Below are 13,270 nucleotides of genomic sequence, written 5' to 3'. Positions count from 1 at the left end.
TCAGATTGCCTATAAAATACTGAGTGATCACACTTACTCTTTTGCATACCAAATTCCTGTACTACTTCACTGAATCTCCTAAACTATGCCCTAGGACTTTATTTTAAGCCATAAAGAGACTTCCGAAGCCTACAAACTTTACCCAACTCCCCCTGAGAAACAAACCCAGGTGGTTGCTCCATATACACCTCCTCCTGAAGATTACCATGAAGGAAAGCATTCTTGATATCCAATTGATGCAGGGGCCAATCATATGTAGCTGCTAAAAAGATAAACAAGCGAATAGAAGTAAGTTTAGCTACAGGAGAAAAAGTATCAGAGTAATCAACCCCATATGTCTGAGCATATCCTTTTGCTACAAGTCGTGTTTTTAACCTAGCCACAGAACCATCAGGATTTACCTTTACTGTAAATACCCATTTGCAACTAATAGCTTTCTTACTAGTGGGCAAGGGCAATAGTTCCCATGTACCATTAGCATCTAAAGCCTCAATTTCCTCTTTCATAGCATCACACCAGCCAGGATGAGACAGTGCCTCATCAACAGTATTAGGGATAGGAACTGAGTCTAAAGAAGTAACAAAACACCGAGAACAAGAAGACAATTGATTATAAGAAACAAAAGAAGAGATAGGATAAGTACATGAACGTTTACCTTTACGAAGAGCAATGGGTAAGTCTAGATCAGAATCATGATCGGTGGAGAGTGCAGGATCTCCCAACGAAGTAGGCGGTGGAGGATCGAGTCGGGAATCTCAATCTCTGGAATAAACATGAACAACGGGAGGTCGAGTAGGTCTAGAGACGGAAGAGCAGTGTGGGAGAGGACTAGACATTGGTTGGACAGTATATATTAAGAGATCATCCTCCTCCCCCTGACTCTCATACACAGATGATGGAGGAAAAAATGAAGTGGACTAAAAAAATGTGACATCTGCAGAAACAAGATAATGATTAAGAGTAGGAGAGAAACAACGGTACCCTTTTTGGAGCCGGGCGTACCCAAGGAAGACACATTTGAGAGATTTTGGATTCAATTTAGTAACCTGTGGACGAACATCACGCACAAAACAGGTACAACAAAAAATACGGTGTTCAATAGGGAACAAAGATTTTGTAGGAAACAAAGTAGTATATGGAATATCCCCATTAAGGACAGAAGACAGCATACGATTGATCAAAAAACATGCCGTAGAAACTGCATCCGCCCAAAAGTGTTTAGGTACTTTCATCTGAAAAAGAAAAGCACGAGTTACCTCAAGAAGATGACGATTTTTTCTTTCAGCCACGCCATTTTGGGATGGGGTATCCACACAGGAAGACTGATGAAGAATGCCATTTTGTGTCATATAAGGCTGAAATTGTGCTGAAAAATATTCTTTGGCATTGCCACTTCTTAATATGCGCACAGAAATATTAAATTGAGTTTTGATTTCATTACAAAAGGCGCAAAAGATAGAAAACAACTCAGAACGATTTTTCATTAAATATAACCAGGTAACACGAGAGTAATCATCAACAAAAGTAACAAAATAACGAAATCCAGTTTTAGATGTAACAGAACAAGGACTCTAAACATCAGAATGAACTAACTCAAAAGGGGATGAAGCCCGTTTATTGACTCTAGACACAGAAGGCAAACGATGATGTTTTGCAAACTGACACGACTCACATTTTAATACTGATAAAGACTGAAATTGAGGACACAGCTTCTTCATGGTAGACAAAGAAGGATGACCCAATCTACAATGAGCTTCAAGAGGTGTTAAGGTACTGGAGCAAACAAGCGACCGCGGTATATGATTTTCCAGAATGTAGAGACTACCTGACTCGCGTCCTCTACTAATAATCTGCTTTGTCGTAAGATCCTGAAACAAACACTGGTCAAGAAAAAAGGAAACAGAATAATTTAAGGTACGAGTAAGTTTACTAACAGAAAGTAGATTAAAAGAGAATTTTGGTAGACACAAAACAGAAGACAAAGAAATTGACGAAGTCGGGTTCGCAGTTCCAGAACCCATGACACAAGAAGTAGAACCATCAACTAAAGTAATAGTAGAGGAAGTGAGGTTAGACTGAAAAGCAGATAGAAGACTAGAATTACCTGTCATGTAATCTGTCGCACCATAATCAATAACCCATTTGGATGAAGAAGACACAAGGCATGTAGTGGATTTACCTGACTCAGCGATCGCAGTCACAGGGAAACTGGTAGGCTTTAGAGATGCCTGATACTGGGAAAATTGTGCAAAATCCTCTGTAGATACCAAAATAGTTTTCTCAGAGGAAGATACTGTAGAATTCTCTGCTGCCATATTTGCCATCTGTGATCGCTGATTTTTCTTCTGAAGTTGCGGACAATTATATTTTGTATCGCCAGGCTCGTGGCAATAATAACAAATGACTCCTCTTGAGTCCTGATTAGAACTAGCCTCTCCATTACGCTGATTACTTCTGTTGCTTGTAATTCCTCCTCTAGTTCCTCTTCTATTACCCTATTGTCCATTTGGATTACTGCTAATAAGAGCACTATTGGCAGGCTGTGAAGATTGAGTACTTTCTGTACGAAGGACCCGTGTGAACGTTTTATGCAAAGAGGAAATTTCAGAACTGGAGAGAATCTGAGATTTAGCAGTCTCATACTCTGAAGGAAGGCCTGCAAGAAAACTCATAACAACTAGTTACTCCCGTTGGGCCTACTGAACTTTCACATCAGGACTAAAAGGCAACAATACATTAAGTTCCTCATATACCCGTTTAAAGTCCATAAAATAAGCTGTGAGAGACTTATCCTCTTTCTCAGCACGATAGAATGCCTTACAAACATCATAAATATGGGAGATATTCCCTTTACTAGAATACAGAAAATCTAAGTAATCCATCAATTCCTTAACAAATTTATAGTGATTAATTAAACTAATTACTTCACTATGAATTGAGTTCCGAAGCTGCAAAAACAACTGAGCATCCTCCCTTAGCCAAGTTTGTCGTGTATCATCAGTGGGTGGATCTTTAGTAAGGTGATCATCCTTATCAATGCTATGCAAATAGACCCTAACAGTCTTACTCCACTCCAAATAATTCGAACCATTAAGTTTGTGTTCCGTGATCTTAGTCATCACCGGAATCACATCAGAAATAACATTCTTATTGTCTGCCATTTGTTGAGACAAAGAAAACTAATCGAAACGCTAATCCAAAGTGCTTATAGCAGCAAAATAACCCAAAATCACAAATCAAGCAAATACCGAAATAGGATCTGAGAGCTAAACCTCAGAAGTCCTTTAATGGTATACTGGATCAGGCAACAGCACACAGTGGTGGAATGAGGGGGTTGAGGCGACGCCGGCGATGTTGATCGGGGTTGAAACGGCCGGTCGGCGGCCAAGGTCTCTCTTGAGCTGGGTAGTGAGAACAAATAGTTATCCTAAATTGATGACCTGCTCTGATACCATGTAGAAAGAGACGATTCTCATTGATTTCAATTAATCTGTGCATGGGTATATATATACAATTGATTCCTATAATTGTGTTCTACTAATTAGAAAGAAATCTTAAATAAAAAATCCTAAATAGGAATACATAATACAGAATATACAGAGAAATAATATAGTGATTGACTTTCCATAACATAGTGATTGACTTTCCATAACAGGGACAAACAAGGCACTTGTATTCACGCACGTGGTCAGACGGCGGCGATTACTCGGGGAAGGTGCTGATCGACAAGTGGGCTGTCGTTTGAGGGGGGTGGTGACGTCCAACTCTCGTCGTGGGCGGCGCTCTAAGTACTGACCTTTATAAAACCCTAGACCCGGTACTGTTCAGAGAAATTTATGCCAAAAAAAGTGGCTCTGCTCTAATACCATATTGAGAATAGTAAATTTGTAGGAAAAATAATTTTTCTTCTTATTGTATAACCATATACAAGGTTCCCTATTTATATAGGGTGAGTTACAAACACAAAAGGAAACTAAATAAAGACCTAGCTAATTACAGGGATACCTAGCTAATTATAGGGATTATAATTACATAAGTTTCCTATAATTACTGATACACCCAATAATTACATGGATTCTAACAAATTTGAATTGATGAAAATTATGTTTGACTGTAATTGGTTTTTTTATTATAGTAGTAAATGTGAGATTATTTGGGAATTAATGTTAGTATTCAATTTCACTAAATACAATCCCACTGCTTGACTTAAGATCACATTATAATTAGAATGTCAGTATTCAAAATTAAGTTCGATTATAATTAGTTTTGACTTTACGTGGCAGCAATTACATAATTTTTTTTAGAAATTGAGACCCGCATGAGAACCGGATTGTACAAAATTGAATCTGAACCAAAGCATCAAAGAACTGAATAGAACTGGAACTGAAAATTCAATTTTGTTTGGTTTGGTTCCAATTCATGGAACCATACTGAACCATGCACACCCCTACTTCTAGAGTCCAAAGATCTCGTTATAAAATTTCTAAGGAGGAAATTTTTCTACTCAAAGCATGAAACATAAAGTGGACTAATTTTTGAGATTCTCTTTGCATAACTGATGTTCTAGCATTCATTACCTCCTTTACCATCTATTATTCCAAATTTAACAACTTGAATTTCCAAATTTGAGAAACCCTAAAGAGCTTTGAAATGTAACAAAGCATCGAAGTTCCCATATATGTTCCTTCGTCAAAAATCTCAAGGACATATATCTTCCACCCAAACCAAAACCCTTAACAGCATCAATGTCTCTTCCTTTCAATTATTCAAAAATTGTTCATGACTCCACTCAAATTTCAAATCCTCAAATTGCTCCTCTCTCCTTATTTCTTTTGAGCTCCCACCTCCCAGATGGAGGTGCTTTAGGTCAAGTCAGACTGCAAGTGAACATGTAAATCAACAAGTGGAGGGAAGGAAAATTAGAAAGCAGGAAATAGTAAGTTGATTAAATGAAAGGAAGGAAATGTTGGAATTTACACTAAGTTGGGTAGAGAGGAAGGAAAGCAGGATGGAAAATGAATCTAGTCAATAATATGAAATAAATACATTAACTGGAGGAAATTTATCTTAACTTGTATACAGTCATGTAAAATAGCACCTGTGGGAGAATGGAGAAGAACTAACCTTATTACTTGATAGGCATTTTAAAATCATGCAACAATGCAAGTGGCACTATGTCATTTCAACAGATATGCTCTAACTGTATTGTCAACTTCCTCCTAAAACTTTTAGTAAGAATGGTTGTTCTTAGGTGCTTCTTTGCCATTTGCTTTCCCTGAATTCTTATCCACATACTAAATTTACAAAGTCTAAAGTGGCAGACATGCTATCTTTATTTATTTGGATGTGTATATCTGAGTTTTTGCGAGTGCTCAATGGCACATGCATTTTAGTTGCATGACCTTTTTTTCTTGTGTGTTGGAAAGAGGGAGGAAGAGGAGGGGGGGGGGGGGGGGGGGGGGGGGGGGGGGCCGGTGGTTGTTGTTTCTTCCAAGGGTGCTTTATCTATTTGTATGTGACCATGTATATCATTGGATTGCTATTTATGCAGATGGAACAACAAATTTTGCACATGGTTATCCTAGCTTTGCTGTTTCTGTGGGAGTTCTGTTTCGAGGAAATCCTGCTGCTGCTGCCGTGGTACTGATATACATATTGTGCCTTTGCTGAATTTAATAATCCAAAAGTTTGGCTACAATTTCCCATTCTTTTTCATTTCATCAGACTTGGTACAACATAGAATAACTGGATATGTAGCAACATAGAAAATTTATTAGAAGAGAAAAAGCAAGCAGCAAGAGCCTAAAACGGGAAAAAAGTAGAGATAGAACAGGAGTTGCAATTCTGTAATGTGGCAATTTCACATGCAGCTTCTGGTTTAGATTGTTTGTTAAAGGTTATGCATTTTACATATGTTTTTCTAACAGGAAAATTTTTGTATGTGGTTAGAGTAGTGTGATGAAATCAGTTGACTAAGAATCACTATATGCCTAGTTTATTCCTTGTTAGAGTTAGTGAATAAATACATTTTCTCATATGTTTCCAATCAAGTCAATCTGTGATGGACTTTGTGGAGTCTTATTCCTAGTGCTGAACATGTACAACTCTTTATGTGGGTGGTTGCCTTGGCTCCTTTGTTTAAAAAGTAGCCTTCTGTGTGGTTGGATATCAAAAACTCTTTCTTTAAAATTAAATACCGTAAAACATGGGACTGAATATGATTCTTATGTTGAAAAGGCAAATAGAAACAGAGCAGGGCATATGCTTGTTGAAGCCAAATTTTCTCCTTGAGTGCTTCTGTTGAAAATACTATATTCCATCTTTAAATTTTATCACTGAAACAATTCTACAAGAAAGGTGAGACAGGCTTTAAATTGGAGGCAAATGTCAATTGCATGACAATGATTGTCTACAAGAGAGCTTTGAATGGATGCTTTTAATAGAATTTAGGGCATGGATTTCCATCTGAAAGGAAAAGGAGAAAAAGAAGTTGGTTATTTTTCGTTCATTTAGATGCATTATGGAGATTCAACAACTTGTTTGACTTGAATGTACCGAGAAAAAAAAAATCAATTGCAAAAGGCTGCCCACTATTATAATGTAGACATGAGATGAGAATGGTTCTTTCTGTTTGTTTTAAAATTTATTATTATGTTAGTTATTTCATGTTAATCTCATTTTTTCCGTGTCTGAAATTGTAATTTTCTTTTGTTTTGAAAACAAAGAAGATTTTGTCATTTCATGCAATATGTACTGAAGAGTGCTTGAGCTGTGTTTGTGGCGTAATGCATCTAACTGGCATGACTGTTCATTAGGTTTGAAATTTATAGTGGCAATTAAATATCACAGTAATTGAAATATAAATGGCAGCAGTTATAGCTTGTGGTTCCTTTCATGGGTGAAAAACATCCAGAATATTTTAAATAGCTGCAGTCCTCTTCAATGAGCATTTATAGTGCCTAGTGATTGAAGATTTTATTTTGATGAATATTTGCTAAATGAAGACTGCTTCCTCTTGTTTCAACATAGTTCATTTTTTTCACGCTTCAACATAGTTCATGTTGCCTGACATTTGAGATCATACAAGCGATACTAATCATCCAATGTAAAAATAGGAAATCATAATGTGTCAAGAAGCTATTTTGCATGAAATTTAATCTTTCTACATAAATCCAGTTGATTAGGATAAAGTTCCATGCTCTAGAAACCATACATACACCTTTCGATGCATATGTATCCTTGCATTTTGTTTAAAAGATGTTAGATGAAAACTTGTTTGATTCATTTTCAATATCTGAAAAGAGAAAAAGATGAACAAGCTACTTAACATTGAACAACAAGCAAAGAAAAAGATAAATTTAGATGTGGTTTTTCTATTTTTAGGTAGAGTTTGTTGGGGGCTCTATGGCATGGAATACACGTATATTTTCTGCAACTGCTGGTAAGAAATTCCTATTTAATGTAGTTATGTCTTTCATTTTAGTTGCTTTGCTATGTTATTTGTTATCCCTGGTTTGAACTACTTTTCATTTTTTAGGTGGGGGAGCATTTTGTAATGGCCACAAAATTCATGTGAGTCAAACTGATAAGGTGAAGGATCATATTTTTCACCCATAAGCTTTTAGAAATGTTACTAAATTGTAGTATAAGTAGACTTTACCCAGTGCTGTTCTGCTTAAAATATCGTCTGATGAGGCATGTTTTATGACATCTTGACTTCCTTAGAGAGGAGACTCATTCTTTCAGAGTTGTTCACAATAGCGCTCCCGGGCCACCCCCCCTCCCCCCCCAAACCCTCTCCATCATATCATTCCTCATCTTTTTTCTAGAATTGCTATCAAGCAAAAGGTAAATGGATAAGAAACAAACAAAATAAAGTGAGAATGCGTGAGACCCTGAGGCTAGAATCCTTTTAAAGTTGGACTCACATACATAATGACTCTTCCTCAAGAGACTTTAAAAGAGTCACCACTTTACTTAAAGGAAAATAAAACAAACATTAAATAACTCCAATTTATTGTCTAATGATTTATGAAAATTGATAATGTGCAACTCATGACTGGTATAAGGACTATGCTCGGGATGGAAAGGTGTTAGGGACCATCTTGAGTTGTGATTCTCCAACAAAATGGTTAAAGAATTCTTTATTGACCTCAACCATGACAATTGTATCACACATAATAGAATTAGATCATCCATAGTTATGATCAAATTAAAGTAAACAAGAATTTCCATCCTGACTTAAAATTGGGATTCTAGGGATACCACAATTATAAAATATAATAAAATGTTTAAATTTAGTAGTAATCAAACCGAAAACAAACTTAAAAGAATTTTTTATATGAAATACATAAGCAAAACAAAAGAAATAATCAAGAATAATTATAAGAAAAAAAAATAAATTTAGAAAATGTTGATTTGACGATAGGATAATAGGCCAACATGCTTACACATTTCAATTGAATAAAGAATCAAAATCCCTATACTTCTTTGGCCTCCTTGTGAAGGGTTTTTTCGAAAGCTAAGAATGAAAACATTTTTGGAAGGCAAAATTCTTTTTAAGTGCTTGATGAACTGGAACTTGAGAGGAATTTAACTGATTTCAACTTCGTTTTTGAAACACCAGGTTTAAGCAAACAATGTGGGACAAAGTGATCAAGAAGAATTTTTTTTTAACAGTCCTCCTCCACATAAGCCTGTGAGAAATGACCCAAAGGAAAGGGAACTTGGTTCTTATACCATGTTAAATGTCCAAGCCCAACCTTAAAACCTAGGTGCTAAGGTTAGAGAGGCTAACAAGTTATATAGAGGTCCCAAGGTCTATAAGCTGGCGATGTGGGACAACGAGGCCAAAAAGAATTTTTTGGTTAACAAGGAGCTTAGAAAGCAGCTAGAGTTAGCTTGCAAGTCTTAAGTTTGGATGACCCGTATATAGTTGGAAATTTAGGCTATTTAGTTTACGTTGCACTTGACATCACTAAAAAATTCATTTTGTAGCTCCATATGTAAGCAAAACAATGGACTGAGGTTAGTTTTGACCTGATTACCTAGGGCATATTTGGTAATTCAATTTTGGAGGTGCCTTTTTTCCTCATCTTTTATCAGATTTGGACTTATAACCTGAATCTTTAGACATCTAGTTTACTATGGTTCAAATCTCATACTATGGGCCATAATGAATTTGATCACAATTTGGTTAGTGCTACTTCCTTAACACTATAATAGTGCTTGAAATACATCACAATGGCGGATGATTGATGGAGTCGCCACCTAAGAAATAGTTGAAGGAAGTGCCATATACCTCTCACAAAGTTCCACTATCTTTCATAACTATAAGCCTAATGAACTGTGTTCAGAATAGTGGGTATGAAGAATGAAAGAAGTTAGGCACACTTTTCACCCGAGTTTAGTAGTTGCCGTCAATGCAACCAAATTGGCCTCCACTTCATCATATTATTAGTCCTGTCTTAATGGTTTGTTGTTAATCCTTTTAATCATACAAATGCATTTAAATAAATTGTGCGTGCATAATCATACAAGACAACCATAAGGCATAAACAAAAAAGAATCATAAAATATGTCAATAATGAAAATTGAATAATTACTATCCTATATGCCACATTTCTATCTATTTTAGTTAGCCTTGATTACGTTCTTTTTTTAATTATTATGTTTCTAAATTAATTTACATGTGAAGTCATTTTACGAATGTAACATATTCGGCGTAAGGATTCTAATCATATTAGGCTTCTATGTGCGTTAGACATTCGTTTGAAATATGATTTTGCCCGAAGCATATTTCTTCCTAAAACCCAAAACTAAGCCCATTATTGAATTTTGACACAGTCAAACCCTATCCATATTCACTGTTTGGGCCTAAAACCCAAAAGTGTCCAATTAATCCAATATTTAGAGGGAGCAAAGCCCTAACTTTGGTTGATAAAAAATCCTAAATGATAGCCCCAAAATTAGCCTCCAGTATCCCCCTCAAAATGATATTTTATCCTTGGTGATCCATTGCTCATTTTGGAAAATATTTTTTTCCTTTTCAACCATTTCTATCTCTTCTAAATTAGTTATTAGGTGTTTCAAGAATTATTGCTCATATTCATTCTTGTGATATTACGGATTTTTATCATTAGACTCCTTTCACCATCAAATCATGTGCAGACATAATGTTGTCTGGTGCAAAAATAGATGTCTACACTCAACTGCTCACTAAAACATGCAAGCAAGCATTTTTAGCCAAATGCATGTTATCACAAAACAAGCAAGTTTGCGCATAAGCAAACATCAACAAAATAAGCAAAATACAAGAATTCAAATCATTGTCTTTGTATGACTACTCCACCTATTAAATAAAATGCAAATTTTATGAATTACTTTTCTAATGACACAATACTCATAATTTTAATTCCAAACATATTTTGAGCAACAACCCTACAATGATAGTTTAAGCACAAACAAGTCCAAATCATTTTGGTTTTACACTTTAAGTTCCTTATGTTAGGAATTAATAATATATAAATGCAGTGGAAAGATAATTTAACATTAGTAATTCCTGTTAGGATAACATCTAAAAGATTATAGTGCAAAGATAAATTAATCATACATTGTGTACCTAATATCAAATATGTGAGTTACATATATACTATAATGAGCAAAAAATTGGTTGGATTGTCACAAACCACTAACCGTCCATAAGTTTTGTCTCTAACAGTAATTCACACGAATTGTAGTATAGAAAATCTACCAAAACTATTTTGGGAGAGAGGAGAGAATAAGAGAGAGAGTGCTAGCTTTTTCAACTGAATCATTATCATCAATTATGGGCTATCTGGCACCGCTATCTGTAGTATGCCCTAAATTTAAATCCAAACTAAATTAGGATTTTAATTAATTAGTCAACACACAAATCCTAATTAGATTAGGACTTTAATTTTGCTATAGTGCATAAATACTAACACCTTCTAGGTTTCAAATTTTTTTGGTGGTGTAGAAATAAAGTGTCTTCATATGTGCCTTATCGACAATTTTTGCATTAGAAAATAACATCAATGTTGAACTAAACATACCATTTTTATACACTTTTAAAATAAAGTAAAATTCTCATCATTCTTTTTTATCTTTCAAAATGAAAGTTTGACAATCGGGGTGTAAAACTTTTTCAAAACAAGATACTGTAACCTAGATATGAAACACTTTTGGCCATTCATGCTGCAAAATTTTCAAAATATGATAGTAAACCTATATTGTGAAAACCTTTGGGCACTCGAGATGCAAGAGTGAATTGAGGGTCACTCGATGCACAAAAAGAATGGAGCATTTGAGGTGCAAAACTTTCAAAACATGGCACTAGAACTCTACTATGAAAAATTTTGGATATCTGGGATGCGAACATATGACATAAAGCATTATGCTTATGAATATGGCTTATGCCAAAGATGATCTAAACCATAATGACCTATGCCCTATGACCTATATATGTATGCTCATGAAGGTGACCTATGCCTAAGATGATCTATACAATTATGCTGATGAGTGGTGATCCGTACAAATATGCTCATGAATGTGATCTGTGCCTAAGATCTACTTTCCAGTGCACTTGACCTTAATAAAAATTCATTTTGTAGCTCAAGATATAAGCAAAACAATGGATTATGGTCACTTTTGACTTGATCGCCCAAGGTAGATTTGTTACTTCTACTTTGGAGGCTCTATTTTTTCTTATATTTTATTGGATTTGGACCTGTAACCTATTTTTGAAAATTTGAGATGCCTAGTTTATATGGTTCAAATCTCGCTAAAAAGTTATTAGCCAAATGCATGTTAACATAGAAACAATCAAGGTTGCTTATAACCAAACATGAACAAAGCAAGCAAAATACAAGCATACAAAACACCGTGTTTCCATGACAAATTAACCTATGAAATGAATTGCAAATTTTATGAATTTTACATCAATGGAAAGCTTAAGAAGTTTACTTTCCAATGAAATATTACTCATATTTTAATTCCTAACATATTTTGAGAAACAACCCTGCAAAGATAGAGAAGTCATGCATTGCTTCCTAAGATCTTTGGAAATTAAGCACAAATGGGTTATGGGTCCAAATGACTTTGGTTTGAAACTTGAAGCTCCTTTTAGATTCGAAATCATTTAGGGGTGGAAAATGGGTTGACTGCATGCTGCTATCTTTAAGGTTTCCCTTTTTTTTTGTAATTGGGTTTCCCGTTGAGCAATAGGGGATTAAAGAATGCTGATTATATGATCAAAGTAGATTATAACTATAAAGTTGCTCGATGGTTTTTGAAAATTGTGTCTTCTCATTTAGCATTTGCTCACCTTATTGCTTTTTAGGTGGAGCAATCTCTTCTTGTGACTGGCTTCGGTTATGATCATGATGACGCATGGACTACTAATATTGAATTATTCAAGGAATATACTGATGTTAGCAGGGTACTGTTTACTTTTTCCCCTTTAAAATTTCCATTTGTCTAATTAGATATTTTATAACTGAGTTGCATAAAATATTTTATTTTCTCCTCTCTCTCTCTCTCTCTCCAATTGTACTGTGTAGGGTGTGAGAAGGCTTGGTGCTGCTGCAGTTGACATGTGCCATGTAGCATTAGGGATTGTAGAAGCATATTGGGAATACCGTCTAAAACCATGGGATATGGCTGCTGGTGTTTTGGTATGGTTCTTTATCTTGATATATGCTTTTGCTTAATATGCAGTTACACTCCTCTTTTCTTTTGGAAATATGACCTTGTAGCATGTTACTTTTTTACCCCCCTAATTGGAAGAATATTTTATGAAGGCATAATGACATGGAAAGTTTTGAATCTACTCATTTTTTTAGTTTTACATTTTTTCTTTTAATTTTATCAAATTGGTTCATAAGTTACTAATTTTGTTTCATTTGTATTTTTAATGGGGTTGGGATGCGTGCCCATGGTGATATTGTGTTAAGATGAATTTACTATTTGGATAAAAAATTTACTGATTTTGATGACCTTGATCTTTCACAAAAGTGCACTAGGGAAAAAGACACTAATAAACTTGTAACCTTCAATCTTATTGCATATGAGGTAAAAACACTCCTTTAAAACCCTTAAAAACAAAACAAGTTGAAGACAAAAAAAAAAAAAGAAGTTTTATTCTTGAAGATCCAAGCATTTCTCTTCAACCAAATACTTTAAATGACAACAATAATGCCATAATCTTTGAGCATCTTTCCTCTTTGATGTCACTTGACATACCTAATTT

General features: G+C 35.1%; 1 protein-coding gene across 2 annotated transcripts in view; it reads left to right on the top strand.

The window, feature by feature from the left end:
• Window positions 1-13,270, top strand: part of LOC110661564 (phosphatase IMPL1, chloroplastic) — a 79,543-nt gene that overhangs the window by 38,704 nt on the left and 27,569 nt on the right. The window contains exons 4-8 of one of the 2 annotated variants that reach the window (XM_021820223.2): window positions 5,552-5,640; window positions 7,384-7,441; window positions 7,538-7,572; window positions 12,362-12,460; window positions 12,582-12,695. In XM_021820223.2, coding sequence (XP_021675915.2) covers window positions 5,552-5,640; window positions 7,384-7,441; window positions 7,538-7,572; window positions 12,362-12,460; window positions 12,582-12,695 — 395 coding nt within the window. Of the gene's footprint in view, window positions 1-5,551; window positions 5,641-7,383; window positions 7,442-7,537; window positions 7,591-12,361; window positions 12,461-12,581; window positions 12,696-13,270 lie in introns of both variants that reach the window. The other variant, XM_021820222.2, reaches the window with a different exon arrangement.

This window comes from Hevea brasiliensis, chromosome 11 (genome assembly GCF_030052815.1).
Source record: "Hevea brasiliensis isolate MT/VB/25A 57/8 chromosome 11, ASM3005281v1, whole genome shotgun sequence".
NCBI lineage: Eukaryota > Viridiplantae > Streptophyta > Magnoliopsida > Malpighiales > Euphorbiaceae > Hevea > Hevea brasiliensis.
Note: the sequence above shows the minus strand (reverse complement) of the source record. Positions and strands in the feature narration are given on the sequence as shown.